The 19960-nt window shown below is 65.4% G+C and overlaps 3 protein-coding genes across 45 annotated transcripts in view; all 3 read left to right on the top strand.

Annotated features, from left to right (window-relative positions):
* Positions 1-4728: 4728 nt before the first annotated feature.
* Positions 4729-12675, top strand: TH (tyrosine hydroxylase). Of its 2 annotated transcripts, XM_070564437.1 has the most exons (13): positions 4729-5015; positions 6671-6889; positions 7773-7947; positions 8229-8317; positions 8561-8628; positions 8906-8956; positions 9389-9534; positions 9638-9773; positions 9977-10046; positions 10557-10613; positions 10856-10951; positions 11266-11399; positions 12270-12675. In XM_070564437.1, the coding sequence occupies exons 1-13, from the start codon at positions 4926-4928 to the stop codon at positions 12427-12429; spliced, it is 1491 nt and encodes a 496-aa protein (XP_070420538.1). In that variant the 5' UTR covers positions 4729-4925; the 3' UTR covers positions 12430-12675. The 2 variants fall into 2 exon arrangements, with proteins under 2 accessions (XP_070420538.1, XP_070420539.1); XM_070564438.1 differs by lacking the exon at positions 4729-5015 and having other exon boundaries at positions 6292-6889; positions 12270-12674.
* Positions 12676-14695: 2020 nt separating this feature from the next.
* On the top strand, positions 14696-16126 carry INS (insulin). Its single transcript, XM_008544314.2, has 3 exons — positions 14696-14796; positions 14968-15171; positions 15910-16126. Exons 2-3 carry the CDS (start codon positions 14985-14987, stop codon positions 16053-16055), a joined length of 333 nt encoding a protein of 110 aa, XP_008542536.1. The 5' UTR covers positions 14696-14796; positions 14968-14984; the 3' UTR covers positions 16056-16126.
* Positions 16127-17200: 1074 nt separating this feature from the next.
* The window catches only part of IGF2 (insulin like growth factor 2), a 28835-nt gene continuing 26075 nt past the window's right edge, over positions 17201-19960 (top strand). For 4 of the 42 annotated variants that reach the window (XM_070564469.1, XM_070564472.1, XM_070564463.1 and 1 more), the window contains exon 1: positions 17454-17575. The gene's annotated coding sequence lies outside the window, so the exon portion shown is untranslated. Of the gene's footprint in view, positions 17576-19960 lie in introns of all 42 variants that reach the window. The other 38 variants (XM_070564455.1, XM_070564485.1, XM_070564443.1 and 35 more) reach the window with 26 other exon arrangements.

The following is a 19960-nucleotide window of genomic DNA, read 5'->3' as shown; positions in this document are numbered from 1 at the left end:
TCGGGAGATGTCTGCGGCCTCCCCGAGGTGCCCGTCCTCCCAGGCGAACGGCTGGTCATCAGGGCCTATGGATCCCTCTTGCCAACAAGGGCCGTCTGACTCGGGCCTCTGTGACCTGCCCTCCAGCCTCGCCCCTCCTCTGTGTCTCTCCACCCTCCTCCAACTCCTCCCTGCCTTGGTCCCACAGGGCCCTGTGGCCACCTGGTCTCCCTCACTTGGAAGGAGTGGTCCCCTTGGCCTTCGCGCATCCCATGGACACTCCCTCCCTCAAGGGCGGGGTCTGGACCACACGGCCTTGGGTCCCACTCTCCCTTCCATCTTGGCATAGTAGTGCCTGGCCTGGGCTGTCCCATGCCCAGCACTGGACAGACCCCAGCTGAAAGGACCCTAGGATGGGGACCCCCGGGAAGGAGGCACCAGTGAGACCTGGTGCCCCCACTGTGTGGATGGGAAAACTGAGTCTGGGACACCGGGGGCTAAGCTGGGATCCCCCTCCCCACCCTGCCCTGCAAAGGTGGGTCTTCAGCACTGAGCCAGGAGCCCAGGCTTCTGCCAAGGGCAGGCCCCACCCAGAAGGGATGGCTCTGGTGGGAAGGGGGCTCAGCAGGAAGGCCGGAGGGGTGTCTGCCTGGAGGAGGAGGGGTGGCTCTGGGCCTGAGGCACTGGCAGGACTCGGTCAGGGGAAGGGAGAAGGAGGCGCGAGGTGGGGGTGGGGGCAGGCGCCCTTCGAGGGGGCAGGGGAGATGTGGCCGGCTCTGCTCGCCTGCGCGCGGCTCTCTCCTGCGGGTCTGACTTCCAAATGCCCAATTATCCCTAAGTGCCTCCGATCGACCGGTGGGGCGGCGGCCGGGGCCGGCTCGTCGATCTTTTCCGCCCACCTTCTCGCCCCCTGCTCGCTGCTCACTCCATCCGATGGCCTTGTTAGGGCTAATTGCTCTGACATTTCAGCTCTGACAGGCCGCTGTATCAGGGCATCGTGGGGGAAAGGTGGGCGATTCCTTCCCTGTCTGTCCCCAAACACGGGCCCACAGGAGGAGGCCCTGAAGCCCCAGGCTGGGCGAGGCTGGAGGTGGGACCCGGCCTGCGCTCTCTGCAGGGCCTCCGCAGCCGCCCCAGGTGGGAGGGGTGGGATGTAGGCCTCCTTGTTCCCAGCAGCGCCCAGGGACCACGGGGCTCAGGACGTCCCAGGGCTGTGTGATGTTCTGAGTGCGTCCTCGCAGGTGGGCGTGTGTGTCCTTGTCCCTGCAGGCTCGTCTCCCTGTGAGCAGGGACCCGGGCTCCGGCTCTGGAGGGGCCTTCTCAGGAGATGGGGTGCCCTGTGCCCCTGGGCCCCTCCTGGCTTTGGGGAGGGACGCAGGGTGGGGGTCCCTGAGGCCTCGGAACACGCCCTGCGACCGCTGAATGTTCTTGCCCTGCCCCTGCCCCTCGCCACGCGCCACCCCGAGGCCCGGGAGCAGCCACCATGTCATTACAGGCTATTAAGTGCTCTGAGGGCGGCTCTTGAGCAGAAAGGCTCCGGCTCAGCGCCTCCTAATTGCAGGCAGGCGCTGTAATTACCCAGCGGTGCTGTGAGGGGAGGAGGCCGCGCAGGGGACCGTGGCGGGCAGAGAGGGCCCAGGGTGCCGTGCAGGCAGGCGCACAGCCCAGAGCAGGTGAGGGGACAGTGGGGGCTGTCGGAGCCCTGGCCACGTGCCACGTCCTTCATCGTCTCACTTCTGTGCCCGGCCCTCCTCCCCGTGCACCCCAAAAGCCCACCCCTATCATGCTTGGCCCAGCGCCTCTCCTCCTCGGTGGACTGACCTGTGGTCCCAGGGCTCTGGGCAACAGGGACCCCACGCTCTCTCCTGGGGCCTGACCTTCCTCCGGAGAGCCCCTTCCAGCCCTCCCTGCCTCTCAGGTCTCTACCTGCCAATTAGATTTCTCCCCTTGTGGCCTGGGGCCCTGGGCCACCCCTTGCCCCTGGGGACAGACACTCCTGGGTCCTTGAAGAAGCACTGTCTTGTGAGTTGGGAAACATGAGCTTTAAGACTGGCTTTGCGACCAGAGCAGTAACTCCCCATGGGACCTCAGCCTTCCCATCTACAGAACAGTCTGTAAATGCCCCCCGTCTAAAGGCGGACACTGCAGACCACTCTCTCAGGTCTCTCTGAGGGCTCGACCTGGAGGCCCAGGGCGGAGGGGGCCCATGGTGGGAAGGAGGAGACGGAGGTGGCAAACCAGGAAAGAGGATGCTGGCGGGATGAACTTGAGGGTCCTTCTTGGGTCCCCTCTCCATCTGGGGTGGAGGAGGGGTGCAGCACAGAGTAGGGGGGATAGCTCAAGGATCAGGGAGCACTTTTGTGCTCACAGGGGGTCCCAGACCCTGGGCCCTGCATGGTCAGCTGGCCCTGGAAGGGTAGGTGTGTGGGAAAGGCTTCCCAGGATGGACACAAGCATAGACGGACACCTGGTCAGATGTGAAGCTGGAGGCCAGATTGGGCAGCACCCACCTCCAAAGGGTGTCCATTGGCTTCCCGCCCTCAGTGCTGGCCCAAGGGAAGACCCCAGAAAGCTCGGCTCCCCCACGGCTTTTGCGCAGGCACCTGTTGGCTCAGGTAGGCAAAGGAATTAAAAAGCAATACTTGTACCAGTGAAAACATTTGCTAAAAGGTGACATCCACCCCCCAGGGGAGGCTGGCGCTCTCCCGCATGGTACTCAGCGCATATGTCACCTCCCTGCCTGTACCCACCCGGAGCAAGTGGGGGACCTGGACCTGTGTCACTAAGGGGTCCCCAGCAGTGCACCCTAGCAGGGGAGAAGGAGAGTCCTTGGGGCACAGGGCATCCGGGAGCCTGTCCCGAGCTTCGGCAGGCCTGGGTGTCAGACGTGGAGGCCAGGCAGCCCCAGGACCATGGAGACTCAGCCGGGTCAGTGCAGCCTGGGTGGTGGGAGCCGACTGGGGTAGACCCAGCCCCACCCTCACAGCTGCGGTCTTTGAACAAATTCCTTAAGCACCATTGGGGCCCACAGCCCCATGGGAGTCCTCCTTGGGGCCAGGCCTGGAGGCGCAGGCCAATGGGAGATGTTCCCCAGGAGCCCAGCGTCTAGGAGACGAGGGCCCGGGCCAGGCACAAGGAGACAGCGGGGGGCCAAGTCGGTGGGGTTTCTGCCCTCAGGGAGTTTGCAGAGGAGGAGAAACAAGGCTAGAAAAGAGCAGAGGAGGGAGATTAACACCAGGAGAAAGAAAGCATAGGCATCGCAGAGTGAATGGTGACTGGGCTGGGTTTTGTGTGATACATAGGAGCTCGCCAGGAGAAGAAGGGGGTGAGGGATGGTATTTCAAAATGGGTGTCATGGAGCCCCACACCCTCCTGGAGCAGGAAGTAGGAATGGTCGGGGGTGAGAAGGGTTGAAGGGAGGGAAGCGCTTTGCTTTGTACGGAACTGAGCTCTCAGGCTGCTTCCAGAGGGCAATGAGGAGCCATCAAGGGTGGTGGAGTGAGGGAATGACGTGATCAGACCACTTCTGGGGAAGGTTCACGGGAGAGGGGTGTGGCAGCGACTTAGATGAAAAGTGGGCAGTTCCTGGGGGTCTGAGAGGCGCCGGGGAGGCGGACTGGTGTAACACAGTGGCCAGCCAGGGGCGGACCTGCGGAGGTGGGGACAGGGGAGTCCAGGGCTTCTGGCTCCTGCTGTGTCCAGTGTGTCGCCCTGGGCTGCTGGACACCAGAAAGCCCGCCTCCAGTGGCTGCCATGTCGGGCACGCTCCCCTTCTGGAAGGGAGTGACTGGGCCACAGGCCTCCCTCTGTCTCCACTGCCATCCCCTGCGTGGGCTCTGGCCCAGGCCGTCCCTGCTGCCCCCACAGTGCCCAGGGGCACAGGGAGGTGTCCCTTCTGAGAGTGTCCTTTTCTGAACGAAGAAATCTTTCTTCAAAGGGCCCGGGAGTTGCCGGGGGTCTCACAACCAGAGGGTCCGCACACCTTTGCCCAAACCATCAGGGTGGTTCAGGACTGCCGGCCACGCAGTCAGTGAATCCCCTTCCGTCCCCTGGTCTTGGGGCGCTGATGCCAGAGTGAACATCGCGAAACTCTGGGCTGGGATTGTCCTCGGCTCCCTGGGGCCCAGCTGAAGCAGGGGCAGGGGCTCTGTGGGGGGAGGGGGCGCACTCGGGGGAAGGGGAGTGGTCAGAGGGCATTTGGGGCATTGGGGGCTGGTAGTGGGCCACGAGGTGGGTGGGAGGGAGCACTGCGTGGTGGGCTGCCGTCCAGGGGAGCTGGCCATGAAGAAACGAGCAGGACAATTGTCCCCGGCATTTCAGTCTCCTCCACACTGGAGGGATGGGCCCCTCTAGAACGTTCTGGGGTCCCGCTGGATGTGCCTGGGGATCCAGTCTCTGGGGGCTGGGGCAGGGGCATCTGATGGAAACAGGCCACCGGACCCTGTTAGGAAATTTGGTGAAGTGAAGAATCTTCTAGAAAAGCAATTGCCCCCTGATGTCTGAGGTTTGAGTCTGATTTCTCCTCTTGGGAGATTCTGGGCCATCTGCCACCAGGACCCTGGGTTTTGTGTGACATACGCCCGTGGGGTGCCTGGAATAGTACCTCTCTGCGTACCCACCAGTCACCCCTCTTGGGGAGTGGGACCGAGGGGGCTGTCCTCAGCCCTGCAGAGCACGCAAAGGAGCTGATATGACTCAGAGCCAGGGCCGGCCGACCCTGCCTGGGTGCCTGCGACAGTGGATGCAATTAGATTTAATGGGACAGAGCCTTTCTCCCGCATCTGCCTCCTCCTCGCCCAGCCCACCGCCCTCGGGCGGCCGCGGGCGGGAGAAGGATGCGAAGGAGGTGGGAGGTGTGGGACCCAGAGGGGCTTTGACGTCAGCTCAGCCTATAAGAGGCCGCCCGGCGGAGGGCTGGGGAGAGGAGCCCCGACCTCGCCCGCATCATGCCCACTCCCAGCGCCGCCGCGCCGCAGGCCAAGGGCTTCCGGAGGGCCGTCTCTGAGCTGGACGCCAAGCAGGCCGAGGCCATCATGGTAAGGGGGCAGGCTGCTGCCCATGGGCAGAATGGGCCAGAAGCCCAGGGGTGTCCCTCGAAGGCTGGCGGGGAGCCCCAGGCTCAGGGTCCCATGGATGCCTCGGACCCTGGCTTGGCGTGGAGTCCTGGCCTCAAGTATCTCCTCTGCCCAGCCAGCAGGCGACCCCCTGTGCCGGGTGTTTGATCTCCATGAGTGGGTCCTACTGGCCACAGCGTGTCTGTGACAGTGTCCCAGCTCGTAGGGGAGGGTGCTGGGCAAACGGGGGTACAGGCCCCGGTTGTGTTGGGGCATGGCCAGCCAGAGCTGAAGGGCGATCTGAGCTCTGGGGCGACTCCTATCCATCATCTGTTCATCCATCCATCCATCCATCCATCCGTCCATCGGTCCATCCATCATTCACCCACCCACCCGCCATGCATTCCGTGTCCCATGTGTGGTCTCCCGCCTGGAACCCCACCCCCCCGCCCAGCAGCCCTGGGCCTCCCTGACCACCTGGGACGGTCCTCAAGGTGTCGCCCACCACTTGGGAGCCCCTGAGTTCAAGGCGGGGCCTGTACTGGGCAGACCCACTGGGCCGGCCCCTCACGAGACTGGAGAATTGGGGGCTTTTCCGCTGGGAAGAGGGGCCTTCATTCGTCCTCACAGATGCCCGAGAACAATCAGCTCCCCATACATTTAAAATGGGCTTTTATTCTGAGACCCTGATGAAAACGTGAGTTCAGTTCTAGACATTTGATTTGCAGCACCTTCTCAGGGGACCAGCTGGGAGGTGGAGCCTGCCCCGCCAGGTTCCCAGCGAGGCGCCCTCACCTGATGGAGGCCCAGGGCCCGCCCAGCCCACAGGTTTTCCTGACCTCAGGCCGCGGCCTCGGCTTTGTCCACAGACCCCCCCCCGCAAGTTGGGAGAGGCTTCTCCTGCACCCCCTCATGTTCGGAGACCTGAGGGCCCCTCAGAAATTTCTTGGGAGTTCAGCTCCATGGGGTGGGTCCCCGACATGTGACCCCTCCTCCATCCAGGCTAGGGGTGCTCTGGGCGTGGGGTGGGGCAGACATGTTGACCTCTGCTCATGGTCTCAGGGGCAGGCTGGCGACTGGGCACCTGCCTCCAGATGGAGGACGAAGTGTGGCCACGTGTCCCTGTGCTGTGGGGAAGGGCCCGGAGGGGATCATAAGGAGGGGTCATTCAGTGGGGCCGGGCTGGGGGTCATAGGTGCCTGGCGGGTGCTCCCTCCCAGGCAGCCAGACCCATGTTCCCTGGCCCTCTGTAGGGTTCTGGCCACTGTCCATCTTCGGGGCCGTGGGGCAGCAGGTACAGCTCCTGTGTCACTCATTTCTGTCACCTAATCTGGTTAGAGCCGGGCCTGGGGACAGAGGCCACACATCTCAGGCCGTGGGCGCCCCTCCCCCTACCCCAACCCCTTGCTGCGGCTTCCGGTGTCTTCTCGGCCGACCCCCCATCGGGTAGACGCGTGATGCCAGGAGACGTGGTCTTCCGTGCCCCAGCAGGAGCAGGCGAGGCCTGGCCAGCCGGGCCCCGCAGAGTACACAGTAGGCGCTCACGGATGCCAGCTGGGCCGGCGGGTCAGAGCCGAGACTGGGGGGCAGGCCGGCCCGAGGGCCGCGGGGAGCTGGGCGCACCCTGTCCTCCGCAGTCCCCGCGGTTCATCGGGCGGCGGCAGAGCCTCATCGAGGACGCGCGCAAGGAGCGCGAGAAGGCGGAGGCGGCCGCGGCCGCGGCGGCAGCGGAGCCGGGGGAGCCCCTGGAGGCGGCGGCGGTGGTCGAGAGGGACGGGAAGGCTGTGCTGAACCTACTCTTCACCCTGAGGACCGCCAAGCCCTCCTCGCTGTCCCGCGCGGTGAAGGCCTTTGAGGTGAGGGCGGCAGGCGGGAGCGCGCACGCGCATGTGCACCGGTGGGCCTGTGTGGGCCCGGCTGTCTGGGGGGCGAGCTCTAGATAGGACCCCCAGGCCACTGAGGGCCACAAGGGGAGAGGGTTCCCCACCCTCACACGTAGGGGTGAGCAGGTGTGGCTCCCAGCAGGGCAGCCTGGAAAGTAGGGGGTCCCCCACGCCCACCTGCTTCTGATTGGGGTCTGGCTAATGTGACAACTGATGGAGATAGCGGCTCTGGCCACACAGGCCGGCGGGCGGGAGACTGGCCCCGGCCCAGGCATCCAAATGACATTACAGCCAGTCTCCTCTCATGCTCCCGCCACAGCTGTGTGGCCCGAGGGCCCGCTGAGACCCATGCGCCCTGGTTGCTGGGCGACGGGAAGTGGCCATGGAGCTGACCTTCTCACCAGCCCCGAGTGCTCAGTGTCTCTCTGTGGGTATCAGAGCATCCTGACACCACAGGGGATCCAGGGCCCACCCCCAGCCCTGGGTGTGGGTGGTGGAGCCAGATGAGGCGGCCAGGGATGGCAGGACGTTCTGACCAGTGGTCGGGGACTCAGGTTCTCTGGGTGTTGCTAAGGGACACCCAGAAAGCCAGTCAAGGAGACCACTGTGACAACTCCTGTTAGACAAACTAGACAACATGATTTCCCAGCCACAAACCCTGCCCAGGTGGCGGGAGCTGACCTGAGTCTGGAAACCTGTCTTACGTGTTGCTGGCTGCAGAAGTCCAGGGCCGGGCAGGGCCGAGGGGGGCAAGCCGACCCACAGTGTTCTTTCTTCTCATCTGCCCCCTCCCTGTCTCCCTCTCCGTCTTTCTCTCTCTCTCTCCATCTCTCCCTCCCTGCTTTTGCTCCCTAAGACATTCGAAGCCCAAATTCACCACCTGGAGACCCGGCCCGCCCAGAGGCCGCAGGCAGGGGGACCCCACCTGGAGTACTTTGTGCGCTGTGAGGTGCCCAGCCCCGACCTGCCCGCCCTGCTCAGCTCCGTGCGCCGGGTGGCAGAGGACGTGCGTGGCGCTGGAGAGAACAAGGGTGAGGCCAGTTCCTCTGTCCTTGAATGCAACCACATGACCTCGGGACATTGGGGAACCTGAAGTAACTTGTGGGCAGCCTGGGGGGCTGCGTCCTTGGTGGCTCGAGCCCCTCCTCCCGTTCTCTGTATCTGTATCTGGGCCTGGGGCACCTCCAGGACCACCCCCTCGGCTGTCATAGCCCCCAACCACTTCCCCCCTGGCTGTTGCTTCCGTGTGGACCACGCTCCCCCCACAGGCCTGACACTCACTCGGCTCCTTTTCCTTCTGTCTTCTGGGAAGTCCTCTGGTTCCCAAGGAAAGTTTCCGAGCTGGACAAGTGTCACCACCTGGTCACCAAGTTTGATCCTGACCTGGACTTGGATCATCCGGTGAGCCAGTGCCTCCCCAGGCCTCCTGGCCCCAACTGTGTCCACCTGTACTGCTGGCCAGGGTGATGGGCATGGACCTCCGGCTGACCCTGGACGGGGTGTCCGTCTGCTGCCCGTCCCCCGGCTGAACGGCTGAGGCCTGGTTGGGTGCAGCCACCCCTCCCCCAGTGCCATGTCACAAGCCTGGTGGGGTGGACAGGGGTGGCGGACAGCCTCCTGACCACGCGTCCCCTCCGCCCTCAGGGCTTCTCAGACCAGGCGTACCGCCAGCGCAGGAAGCTGATTGCCGACATAGCCTTCCAGTACAAGCAGTAAGGGCACCCTGGGGCCTCGCCCTCCTGGAGCCAGACCCTGTCCTGCAGCCTCACACTAGGCCTGGGGGGGGCAAAGTGGAGGGACATCTTTGTCACCAACACCATCACCTTCACTGTCACTATGGTCACTGACTTGGGGTCCCCAAGGCACAGAGCAGAATGGTTAATCTTGCCGAGGCCACAGGGCTGGGCAGGCAGTCCGCTCCGAGCCCCTCCTGCCCACTCGCCACACACCCTCCCCGAGGGCCCTGACTGACCGCTGACCCCCCCACAGTGGTGACCCTATTCCCCGTGTGGAGTACACGGCCGAGGAGATTGCCACCTGGTGAGACCCTGGTGATGGCGGCTGGGGAGGGGTGGGGTGGGGACAAGGAGGGCCTGGGGAAGGCCCCCAGAATCCCCGTGTGCGAGGGCGCTGGCCTCCAGCAGGACAGACTGAGGCCAGGCAGAGGAAGGACTTCCTAAAGCCCCGAATGTCAGCCTAGAAGGAGAGGTGGCCCGGTCAGGCCGTCCCCAGGGAGCTGAGGGCTGGTCCCCCACGGGCACCTGTCCCTTGGAAGCGCCCAAGGCCACGGGCAAAGGCCCCTCCCCGTGGCCAGGGCCTTCGGGGGTCCGCGGAGTCTGCAAGGGCAGAGCGGAGTGCGCGCGAGGCGGCGCTGCTGCGTGCGGGGAGGGGTCTGGAGCAGGAGGCCTGGATCCGGCACGGCCGCCGGGAGACGAGGGGCACTGCGGCCAGGCCTGAGACCCTCGCCCACAGGAAGGAGGTCTACACCACCCTCAAGGGCCTCTACGCCACGCACGCCTGCCGCGAGCACCTGGAGGCCTTCGAGCTGCTGGAACGCTTCAGCGGCTACCGGGAGGACAACATCCCCCAGCTGGAGGACGTCTCCCGATTCCTGAAGGGTGTGCTGCCTGACGGGAGGGCCCGGAGCAGGGAGGGTGGGGACGCCCCCCCCCCCCCCACCGCCACTGCGGCCCCCGTCCTGACCGTCAGCGGCCCTCGCAGAGCGCTCTGGCTTCCAGCTGCGGCCCGTGGCCGGCCTGCTGTCCGCCCGGGACTTCCTGGCCAGCCTGGCCTTCCGTGTGTTCCAGTGCACCCAGTACATCCGCCATGCCTCGTCGCCCATGCACTCCCCAGAGCCGTGAGTGCGCCACCCGCTCTGGCGTGGCCCCGTGCACACTGCCCAGCCTCGCGACGCACGGCCAGCAGGGCGCCATTTACGGGCCTGGGTCCCCGGGAGCCGGGCCCTGCTGTCCCCATGTGGAGGTCAGAGGGAGGGTGGCCAGGGCAGGCTGCCTGTCCCTCAGACCCCAGCCCACCCCCTCTCTCCCCACCCCGACCCAGGGACTGCTGCCACGAGCTGCTGGGACATGTGCCCATGCTGGCCGACCGGACCTTTGCCCAATTCTCCCAGGTGCGTCCTCCAGGCCCTGGGCTGGGAGTGGCTGTGGCCCAGGGCTGGGGGCTGAGCGAGAATCCGACATGCGAGCAAGGGACACTGCTCCTTGAGCTGTCCCATCCCTGGCGCCATCTTGAGCCCCTCCAAGGGGGCTCACCAACCCCCTACCCTGGGCTTGACGGTGCTCACTTGGGTCCATGCTCAGACCCATTTGGGGAAGACACCTTGTAAAAATGATGAGGATGAATCCTCCCACAGTCAGCCCAGGTCTCCGAGCAGAGCAGGCAAGCTGGGGTGGATTCCCTCAGTCTCTGCTGCCATCTGCTGGCTGCCCCAGGAACAGCAGAGAGTGGTCCTGGGCCCTTGCCGATCCCGGGAGGGTCCGTGCATCCCGGGAGGTCCCTGCATCCTGCGTAGTGTCCAGGAGAGAGGCTGCTGACACCCCCAGTGCCCCCACCTCACATGGGTGCCCAAGCAGTGGTGAGCTGGGCCTTTCTCTGCCTCAGCCGCCTCCTCCCTCCACAGGACATCGGCCTCGCATCCCTGGGGGCATCGGACGAGGAGATTGAGAAGCTGTCCACGGTGTGTTCCTTCCCTAGCAGGACCCTGGTCGGGGGGCTCAGGACTCCCAGGTTCCGGCGGGGCCCTCTGGTCCTAGGTGTGGCCCCTGCTTCTGTCCAGGAGTGTGGTCCTCATGCTGTGACCACCCCTGGAGCGTGGCTGGGCTCTGCCTGGATGGGGGGGTGCCCTGAGACCACGGTCACTGGGGGCAGCTGTGCTGGCCGCATCTGTCTCTCGGCCAACCCTGGCGGCTGTCTCGCCAGCTGTACTGGTTCACGGTGGAGTTTGGGCTGTGCAAACAGAACGGCGAGGTGAAGGCCTACGGTGCGGGGCTGCTGTCCTCCTATGGGGAGCTCCTGGTGAGACCCTCCCCATGCCACAGCCCCCAGCAGGAGGGCCAGAGCGGGCGGTCCCAGCAGGGAGGGCAATCTGGGCCATGCGGCCTGGATTCGGGCCTCCCAGGAGGCTGGAGCAAGGGGCTGCGCCTTTAGGGGGTCCAAGAAAGCTTGTCTCTGCCCAGTGCCACCCACAGGGTCCCCAGGTCTCAGGAGGACCCTGAGGGAGGAGGGTCTGAGTCCACACCCAGAGCCCACCACGGAGTCAGGCCTCTGCCCTCCAGTTCCCTTGGGCCCTGGGGTGCTGCGGGGTCCTGTGACCCTGTGGCCTCTGCCAGCACTCCCTGTCGGAGGAGCCTGAGATCCGGGCCTTTGACCCCGACGCTGCGGCCGTGCAGCCCTACCAGGACCAGACCTACCAGTCCGTCTACTTCGTGTCGGAGAGTTTCAGCGACGCCAAAGACAAGCTCAGGTAGGCAGGGGCTCCTGGGGTGGAGACCCCCACCGTGCCCCCAAACGGCAAGCCAGTCAGCAGGGCCGGGCCTGCGGACCCACTCCACAGATGGGAGAACTCTGAACGCCTCGGTTACGACACCCCTCCCTCCCACAGCAGGACCCCCAAAATGTCTGGGGAGGGGGAGACCTGCAGGGCTGGGGGCCAAGTCAAGGCCAGGCTTTTAGGAGACAGAGCTTGACCGTCGTAAGAAAGATGTGTGGGGTCCTTGCCAGCCTCCTACCCTCTGAGTGGCTGGGGCTGTGGGGTGGGACGGAGGAGAGGGGGCCTGGAGGGAGCAGGAAGTCCCAGGACCAGGGGCTGGGGGTACAGTGACCAGCAAGGTATAGGAGAAGGGGGCAGAGCGCCACATGCCTCACCTGCTCATCCTCCGAAAGGGCCTTATTTTCCAGCCAGGCTCCTGCTGTCACAGGGGAAACTGAGGCCCAGGGGCTATATGCCCAGAATAGAGAGGAGGGGAGCTTGAAAATAGGGACGTAACTGGGGCTCTCCAAGGTACACAGTCCCGGGCAGGCTTCCTGGAGGAGGAGGCCTGAGCTGAGCCTCGGGCAGGAGCAGGGAGGAACGGGGCTTTAGGCAGAGACCCTACTCCGCCCCACCCTCAGAGGAGGCCTCAGTTGTCCAGGTGGTTGGACAGAAGGAGCTTTGGGGTCCAGGTGGCTCAGAAAAGTCCTGGGAGCTCTGAGCCGGCTGTGATAGAGGAGACCCGGCCCAGCCCTCCAGCTCTCCTGGAGGCCGCAGACCGAGCTTCAAGGGGTCCCGGTTCCTCCCGATGCCCCGAGAGTCCCCGCCTGTGACTGAAGGTCTATGCCGGCCTCCCCTCCGCAGGAGCTACGCCTCCCGCATCCAACGCCCCTTCGCCGTGAAGTTTGACCCGTACACGCTGGCCATCGACGTGCTGGACAGTCCCCACGCCATCCGGCGCTCCCTGGAGGGTGTCCAGGACGAGCTGCACGCCCTTGCCAATGCGCTGAGCACCATCGGCTAGGCGCGGCGGGCAGCCCTTCCCCAGCCTCCCCCGGCCCCTGCCGGTGTGTGCGGGGCTGGGTCACAGGGCACCCCAAGAGCCGGCCAGAGGACCTCCCTACCGGAGGGCACCCTGCTGACCCCACCCCGTCGCTTCTCAGCTCCGCCTGCAGGTGTCCTTGTCCCGCTGTGCCACCGCCTGCCTGTGACGCTGTGAGCTGCGTGTTTCCAGCCTCAATAAAAGAAAGCCCCTCTTAGCACCTGCCTCACGTCCACGTCTGTGTGCCTGGCTCAGGGGCCTCAGGGCACGCCCCGCACCCCAGGGCCCTCCCACTGCCCCCGTCTTGCTCAGAGCTTTCCTCTCTGCTTCCCTGCTCCTCCGAGACCCCACTGGTCAGCCCAGGCCAGACGGGAGGCCCCTCTAGGCCTGGATGCCCTGCTCACCCCCCGGGACCAGCCTGAACTGAGCCCCTGGCAGCTCCGGAGGGCGGAGGGCATCCTGGCTGAGCTGCCCCATCTCCGTGGTGTGCAGCACGGAGCTGGGGGCCTGGCTGACGGGAGCCTCCATGGGGCTGGGTGGTGGGGGGAGGGCTCACAGCTGTGCGGGTTTCGGGGTGATCTCGGAGACGGGGCTGCAGGCCAGGCCCTCCCTGACCCTGGTGGTCCCACTAGCAGGAGCCCTTAAGAGCAGGTGGGGGAATGGCCCCAAGCACAGCTGCTTCTGATCCCTACACCCCCCCCAACCCAGAGCAGGACCTGGGAGCGCTCCCTGAAATGTGTGCTGATGGAGCTCAGCTGAGCTGGTTCCCAGGTGACCTCTCTGGGCCTCAGTCTCCGCAGCAAGGTGATAGGGGGCTGGATTCTGGGCTCTGTAAAATGCCTCCTCTTTGTTGAACTGTCTGGACATGGTCCTCCAGGTAGAGCCCCCAGTATTCTCTGGGGCTGGTCAGCCCAAGGTGAACCCCATTTCTCACCCTGCCCCTGCCTTTGCAGAGAGCAGCCTGGGACTTCCTGGGTCCTTACTTCCTGCAGGGTGGGGGCCCGCTCACTCCCTCCAGCCACCCCCTGCCTGGCTATAAGCTCGTAGGATGTCAATCTTGGCAAACTCCTACTCATCTGTCAAAGCCTTCCCGGGCAAAGCCTTCTTCCACAGCCCTCCTTGGCAGTCTGTCCTTCCATCCTCTATACCTTAAGCACCTTGTCTGTGCCCAGACGTCCTGTACCCACATCCCTTCATCCCAGGAGACCCCAACTGGGGCTGTGTCTGATGGCTGTGAGCCCCATTGAGACCCTGCGGAGGGGCTGACCACCTGCCTTGTCTCCCTCCAGCCCTACTGGCCCCTGAGCTCTGCCTTCCCGCCTGGCTCCTCCCCTCATCCAGCCTCCCACCCTGCACGCCCTCTCAAGAGGCCCCCGGGTCTCCCTGGCTGCATGAGGGCCATGGGGCACCGTGTGGTCCTGGGAAAGCAGGGGCAGCCCTCTCCTGGGCAGTGAAGGGGCCACAGACGCTGGTGCCAAGGGAGGGCCAGAGGCTGCAGGGGAGGGGGAGGGCGTAAGGGCCTCCAGTCTGGTGCCTGACCAGGGGGACTAGGAGGCTCCCCAGGGGCTCAGCCATATGACAGCTGAGGGGGCAATGGGGTGGGGCCTCGCCTGTAAGGGGTCAGCATCAGGGAGAAGGGCAGGGGTCCAGGAAGAGGGGTGGGGGCCGAGAGCGTACCTGGGTGGGACGTGGTGGCGCCACCTCACAGAGGGGGTCTCCTGCCCCCAAACTGAAGATGAGAAATGGGGCCAGCCTGAAGGGCCTCAGGGCTGCTGGTCTCCGAGTTGGGCCCTCTCTGTGGCAGCCTAAGTAGCTGGGGGTCTCACAGGCTACTGTGCCGAAGTGGGGATGGGGATGGGCCTGAGCATGGAGGAGATGCCCTGCTCACCACCCCACTGCATGGCCTCGGACCCTCCCTGGGGCCTCAAGGGCAGACAAGGACTGCAGATGGGGAGACTGGGGGTGGGGGGCCAGGCAGGAAGAGCCCCCCTCTGGCCCCCAGCCTCCTGGACTAATGTGGAAAATGCAGCTCATGCAAGGCCCAGTGGGGCTGTGCTCCCATGCCCACGGCTGCCCCCTGCTGCGAGCGGGCCAGCTCCGGTCATCAGGCCCCTCGTTAAGACTCTAATAACCTGTGGCCCCCAGAGGTGCTGACGACTAAGGAGATGTTCCCGCAGACCCAGCACTGGGGAAATGATCCAGAAATTGCCGCCTCAGCCCCCGGCCATCTGCCACCCCCCTGGAGGCCCTAAGGGGTCAGGTGGCCAAGCCAGGGGCTATAAAGCCAGTGGCGCCCAGGAGCCCCCAGCCCTCGGGGACCAGCTGAATTCCGAGGCTGTCCGCCAGCAGGTCTGTCCCGGTGGGCTCGGCGTCAGCCTTGGTCTGGGGCTGCCCCTGGGGGTCTAGGGCATCCAGGCCCCAGGCCCAAGCTCTGGGCTCCTCTCTTGGAGCATCCTCACTGGGTGGGGGTCCCTGGCAGGGCACATGCCCCTCGCTGGCCTCAAACCTGCCCGTCCCCAGGTCACCGTCCCCTCGCCATGGCCCTGTGGACGCGCCTCCTGCCCCTGCTGGCCCTGCTGGCCCTCTGGTCGCCCAGCCCTGCCCGGGCCTTTGTCAACCAGCACCTATGTGGCTCCCACCTGGTGGAGGCGCTGTACCTGGTGTGCGGGGAGCGCGGTTTCTTCTACACACCCAAGGCCCGCCGGGAGGCCGAGGACCCCCAGGGTGAGCCCCCCACGTGCCCACCCTGGCTTCCTGCTGGCACCCAGAGGGAAGCCAGGCAGGAATTAAAAAGGGAAATGACATTCTCTCGGTCACATCCTAAAATTGACCAGCTCCTTGGTCGGTGTGGGCAACGGGGGCTGAGTACGGACGACACCCCGAGGGTGGGCTCGCTCCCTCCCCTGACCTCCCCTCTCACCCCAGCCCCCTCCTGCTCAAGCAATGCCCCCTCCCCTGACACGTCAGCTTCAGCGAGGAATTTTATCAAGTGGGTCAAGTCCTGGGCCTTTATCATCTTGGGGCGACATGGGGATCCTGGGGGTGCCCCATCCTCCCCGCCCACATGCCCACGGGAAACACCCCCTCACCCTCGGGGACGGGGACACAGCAGCCTAAGGGAGTGGAGGAGGCCTTGTCCTGGGGGCTCGGGGGGCTGTGGGGAGTCAGGAGGTGGGGGGGGCACCAAGGCCACTTGTTCAGGTTCCCGCTGTGGCACTGACTGGGGGTTTGGGGGACGGTGGCAGGATGTGGGGGCCACACTGGGTGGCATGCTGCCAGGCATGTGCAGCCCCTTCTCCATCTGACCCCAGCTCCATGGGGAGATTGGGGTGCAGAGGGAGCAGTCCCAGGCCCACTGTCCCCTGGGCTGTGCCAGAGTGGGGGGCTGGCAGGAGGACGCCATCTCTCCCTGACTCTCTGTCCCCCCACCTGTGTCTCTCTCCTGGTGCTGCTGCCCCGCAGTGGGGGAGGTGGAGCTGGGGGGCGGCCCCGGCCTGGGTGGCCTGCAGCCCCTGGCCCTGGCGGGGCCCCAGCAGAAGCGCGGCATCGTGGAGCAGTGCTGCACCGGCATCTGCTCGCTCTACCAGCTGGAGAACTATTGCAACTAGCCGCCCTCCAGACTCAGGCGCCAGGGCCTCTGTGTCTGCACCCTGCCGTCCAATAAACCCTGTCAATGAGCCCTGCTGGCGTCCTCTATGTGGCATGGGGCCCAGGTGTTGGCTGGGGGTGGTGGCGAGGCCGGGCACATGCTGGTGCACCTGCCGCAGTGGCTGTGGGGACCTGCCCAGGGATTTCTTCTCTGCCTGGCCTGCAGGCGGCCTGGGCTCAGGCACGTGGCTGTGCCCCCAAGGTGGTGAGCCCCTGGCAGCCACTGCTAACACCTGCCCCTGGCAGTGGGAGGCCCCCCTACCCAAGGCTGCATCAGGGCTGGACAGAGAAGGGCTGAGGCAGGTCTCCGGGAGGTGGGGGTCCCGGCTGGGAGCTGACGTCCTTAACTCAAAAGCCCTGAGCTTCAGGGCCCCGGGGAGCTTTTCGAGGAAGGAGGGTGGCATCTCAGGGACTTCTCCCTACCTGGCTCGACTTCTGGGCCGTTTCTGATGGAGGCCCTGTGGAGGGAAGAGGCTGGGCCTAGGGACAGATCAGGGCCTGGGGGCTGCCCATGCTAGGCCTTTCTCAGTGCCCCTCACCGCCTCCGGCTCTTGGCGGGCCCGCGGCCTCCCTAGCACCAGCCCCAGCACCAGCCCGAGGAGCCCGCTAGGGCCTGGAGGCAGCAGGGGGAGGCCAGGCAGCACTCCCGAGCTGGGGAATGGACTCAGGTCGCTGCAGGCCCTCGGCAGGGGCCTCGGACCCAGTGCTCACGGCATCCTGGCTGGGTCCACCCTGAGAGCTGCAGCCCACGGGGCTGGGGACAGGGCCGGGTCCCCTAGCCACCCTGCAGCCCTCTCCTCCCGCTATGTCACCACAATCCTTTAGCTCCAGACCTGGTGGTCAACCCCAGAAGTGCCCTTGGGGCCTGAGAACAAGGTCACTCGGGGTCCAGGTCTTCACAGGTCTACACAGACATTGCCCCTGTGTAGTGTCTGCTGCAGCTCAGAGTGGCTCTGTCGGGCACCCCGCCTAGGCCACTGCCTGGCATGCCTGGGGGCTGCCTGGGCTGGCTGTGGCCTGGGAGGTCAGCGGGTGACCTTGGCCTCACCAAGGTCCGGCCAGCCTGCCAGCTGCCCAGTCCAAACCAATCTGCACCCTTCCTGAAGGCTCCGCCTGGGCTGGGGCTGGGGACAACTGGGCCTGGGGCCGGACACCTGGCTGGGTGGCTGCAGACCACTCAGAGGCTGGTCTTGGAGCCAGGAGCAGACACCACCCCCTGGAGCCCGGCCGTCTGGGCTGCCCGCTCCCTGCAGCCCCGAGGCTCCCTCCTGGGTGGCCCCTTCCCCACAACCACATTGACACCCCCCAGGGGAGATGTTGCAGGCCCCCAACAAGCCCCGCCCCTGGAGTGGACTGCTGGACACTGGACCCGGAAGAGGAGGGGGAGGAAGCAGCCGGGACAAGCGGTGAATTGCCCATGGGAGCGCTCAGGCGGCCCCATCTGCACGGGTAGAGGCAGGGACATCCTGTGGCGGCTGAGGTACGTGGGTGCCCGTGGGCTGCGCCAGGCACCACAGACACCGGGGAGTGGGCCGGGCAGGTCAGGCTGCCCTCGAGGCAGCAGTAGGCCAAGCCCGTGTCCTGGCCAAGACCCTGCCAGCCAACAAGACCTGGGGGGACAATCCAGGCCCTTCCCCTCACCTCGGGTGCCCACAAACTCTGTGGAGGGGAGCCGAAGTCCTTTGGGGTCCAGGGGTGCGTGCGGCCATCCCAGTCGGGGGCACTCCCAGTGCGGCTGGTCCTGGGTGGTACCAGGGTCTCAGGAGCACCACTCAAGGACCTCCCTCCTGGGATCCCGGGAGAGGGGCTGTGCCCATGGGGTGGGCAAGACTGCCCACTCAAGAGACTCAATCATGGTGGGCGGCATCCTCAGCCCCCTGCTGCGGCTGGGGCCTGTCCCCCCTTTCCCCTCCTGCGACCTGCCCCAGCCCTGAGACCCAGGACCCTCCTCTGAGCCTCTCTCCCAGCCGCTCGGCCTCCGTGACGGAGCTTTGGAAAAGGCAACGTGAGGGCTCTCCATCACCCAGCACCGATGAGGTCACAGAGGCAGGGAGAAGTGGCTGCCCAAGGTCAGCCGGGGTCCAGGAGACCCAGTCTCCTGCTTGGCACCACCTGGCACTGAGCCCTAGATGCCCCAGTTTCCAGGAGCCCCCAGTCACCCCATGGAAGCCAGGCCCACAGCCCTTGGCTCTGGCGTCCCCATCCGGGCCCATGCTCCGCCCCTTCTGGGAAACAGGAGGACAGGCCCTCCCATGTCCTCAGACCCTGCCTGTCCTTGGAAACTGGGCTTCACTTGCCGGTGGGGCTGGCAGTGTCAGTCAGCTGCATCCAGCCCTGGATGTCACCTTGGCATGGGGGGTGGGGGTCCAAGGGCCCCCCAACTGGGGGCAGCAGGAGTTGGAGGAGCAGCTGCTCCCAAAGACCCCCGACCCTGCTGGGTCCCCTCACTGGAGGGCCAGGTCTCCCAGAGGACATCGTGAGTGCAGCCCCACACACGTCCCACTCACTCACCCTGTGTCTGTTCCGCATCCTGCTGTCACGCAATGCCATGTGGGGTGGGGACTGTGGCACATGTGATCCTAATGGGGAGACTGAGTTCGGGGCCAGGATGTCTGTCCCTCTAGTGTCCACCAATGATATTCTGCCAGTGTGGCCGCCTCCAGGCTAGCTCCCTGGATGGCATCTGCTCCTGGCACAGATGAGCTGGCACTTCCGCCTGGCCCCTGGGACAGTATTTACCTTCTGCTGTTGGCAGTAAATATTTACCGTGCTGTCCTCCCGGCCTGAGCAGGCCCTGAGGGGCATGGAGGGGCACGCAGGGCTGCCTGGGAGAGGGAGTAAGACTGGGAACCAGTAGCCTGAGGTCCTGGAAAAGACCCCTTGGCAGAGCCAGCTAGGCTGTCTGGAAGGACACCTGTGTCCCCACCTTGGGAACCCTGCTGTGCACCCACGGAGGGTGGGGTGCCCAGCGCCGGCGGCTTTGCTGGGCGGGCACCTGTCCACGCTGGCAAAGGGGCCAGAGTGACCATTCATAGATGTGACCAGCAGAGGGCGCCAAAGCCCAGTGTTTGACACTTGCACCTGGCTGGCTGTGGGGGGGGTGGCCCTGTCTGCAGGTGTCTGCTGTCCCCTGCCATCCACATTCCCACCTGCTGGCACTCACGGGGGCTGCAGGGGCTGCCCAACAGGCTGGCCGCCCTGGACTCTGGTGGCTATGAGGTTTAGGAAGGAGAGAGGGTGTCTGACGTCTCAGCCCCCTGGTCAAGCCCCCACTCAGCCTCTGGGGCCCAGGCTTTCCTGGGGGAGCAGCTGGACACATGTGCTGGGTCCCCAACACTCTGGGGAAGTCTCCAGTGAGAGTGTGAACCCCAGAATCACAGAGACCGGCGGCTACGAGTCCTTAGGGGTGACTTCTTCCAGCTCCCCCCACGTTACGGCCGAGCCAACCAAGGCCACAGGCCTGTGCCCAGCTGGAGACTTTGCTGAGGGTCTCTGGGGCCCAGGGGGATTGAGGCTGGGGGCTGGGGTGGTCGTCTCTCCTCGCCCTACAGGCTCCGCTTGTAGCCACCTCAGCCACTGGAGCCAGAGGCTCATGTGAGGTTGGGGGCTTGGGGGTGAGGACCCCAGGGCCCAGGAGGCCTCAGGCGGGGGTCCAGCTGGGTCAGGGTTAGTTCTTTCCCAGGTCCACCCTCATCTCCCCGCCCGGGGCTGAGAGAAGAGAGGTCAATGCCAGAAAGAATGTTTGGGGGTCTGGGAACTGCCGAGATAACAAACAAGGTGGGGGGCGCCGGCCCCCTTGCTCCCTCCCTCCCTCACTCTGGAGCTGTTGTTTCTGGCCCCAGCTCAGGAACAGTGAGGCAGATTC

This window comes from Equus przewalskii, chromosome 11 (genome assembly GCF_037783145.1).
Source record: "Equus przewalskii isolate Varuska chromosome 11, EquPr2, whole genome shotgun sequence".
Taxonomy (NCBI): domain Eukaryota; kingdom Metazoa; phylum Chordata; class Mammalia; order Perissodactyla; family Equidae; genus Equus; species Equus przewalskii.
Note: the sequence above shows the minus strand (reverse complement) of the source record. Positions and strands in the feature narration are given on the sequence as shown.

Excerpts from the sequence above, each read along its gene's own strand:
- TH (XM_070564438.1), top strand. The coding sequence starts at position 6,491 with ATGCCAGGAGACGTGGTCTTCCGTGCCCCAGCAGGAGCAGGCGAGGCC. Across the intron at positions 6,890-7,772 it reads GCGCGGTGAAGGCCTTTGAG|ACATTCGAAGCCCAAATTCA; the intron begins GTGAGGGCGGCA and ends TTGCTCCCTAAG. Across the intron at positions 7,948-8,228 it reads TGGCGCTGGAGAGAACAAGG|TCCTCTGGTTCCCAAGGAAA; the intron begins GTGAGGCCAGTT and ends TCTTCTGGGAAG.
- INS (XM_008544314.2), top strand. The coding sequence starts at position 14,985 with ATGGCCCTGTGGACGCGCCTCCTGCCCCTGCTGGCCCTGCTGGCCCTC. Across the intron at positions 15,172-15,909 it reads GGAGGCCGAGGACCCCCAGG|TGGGGGAGGTGGAGCTGGGG; the intron begins GTGAGCCCCCCA and ends GCTGCCCCGCAG.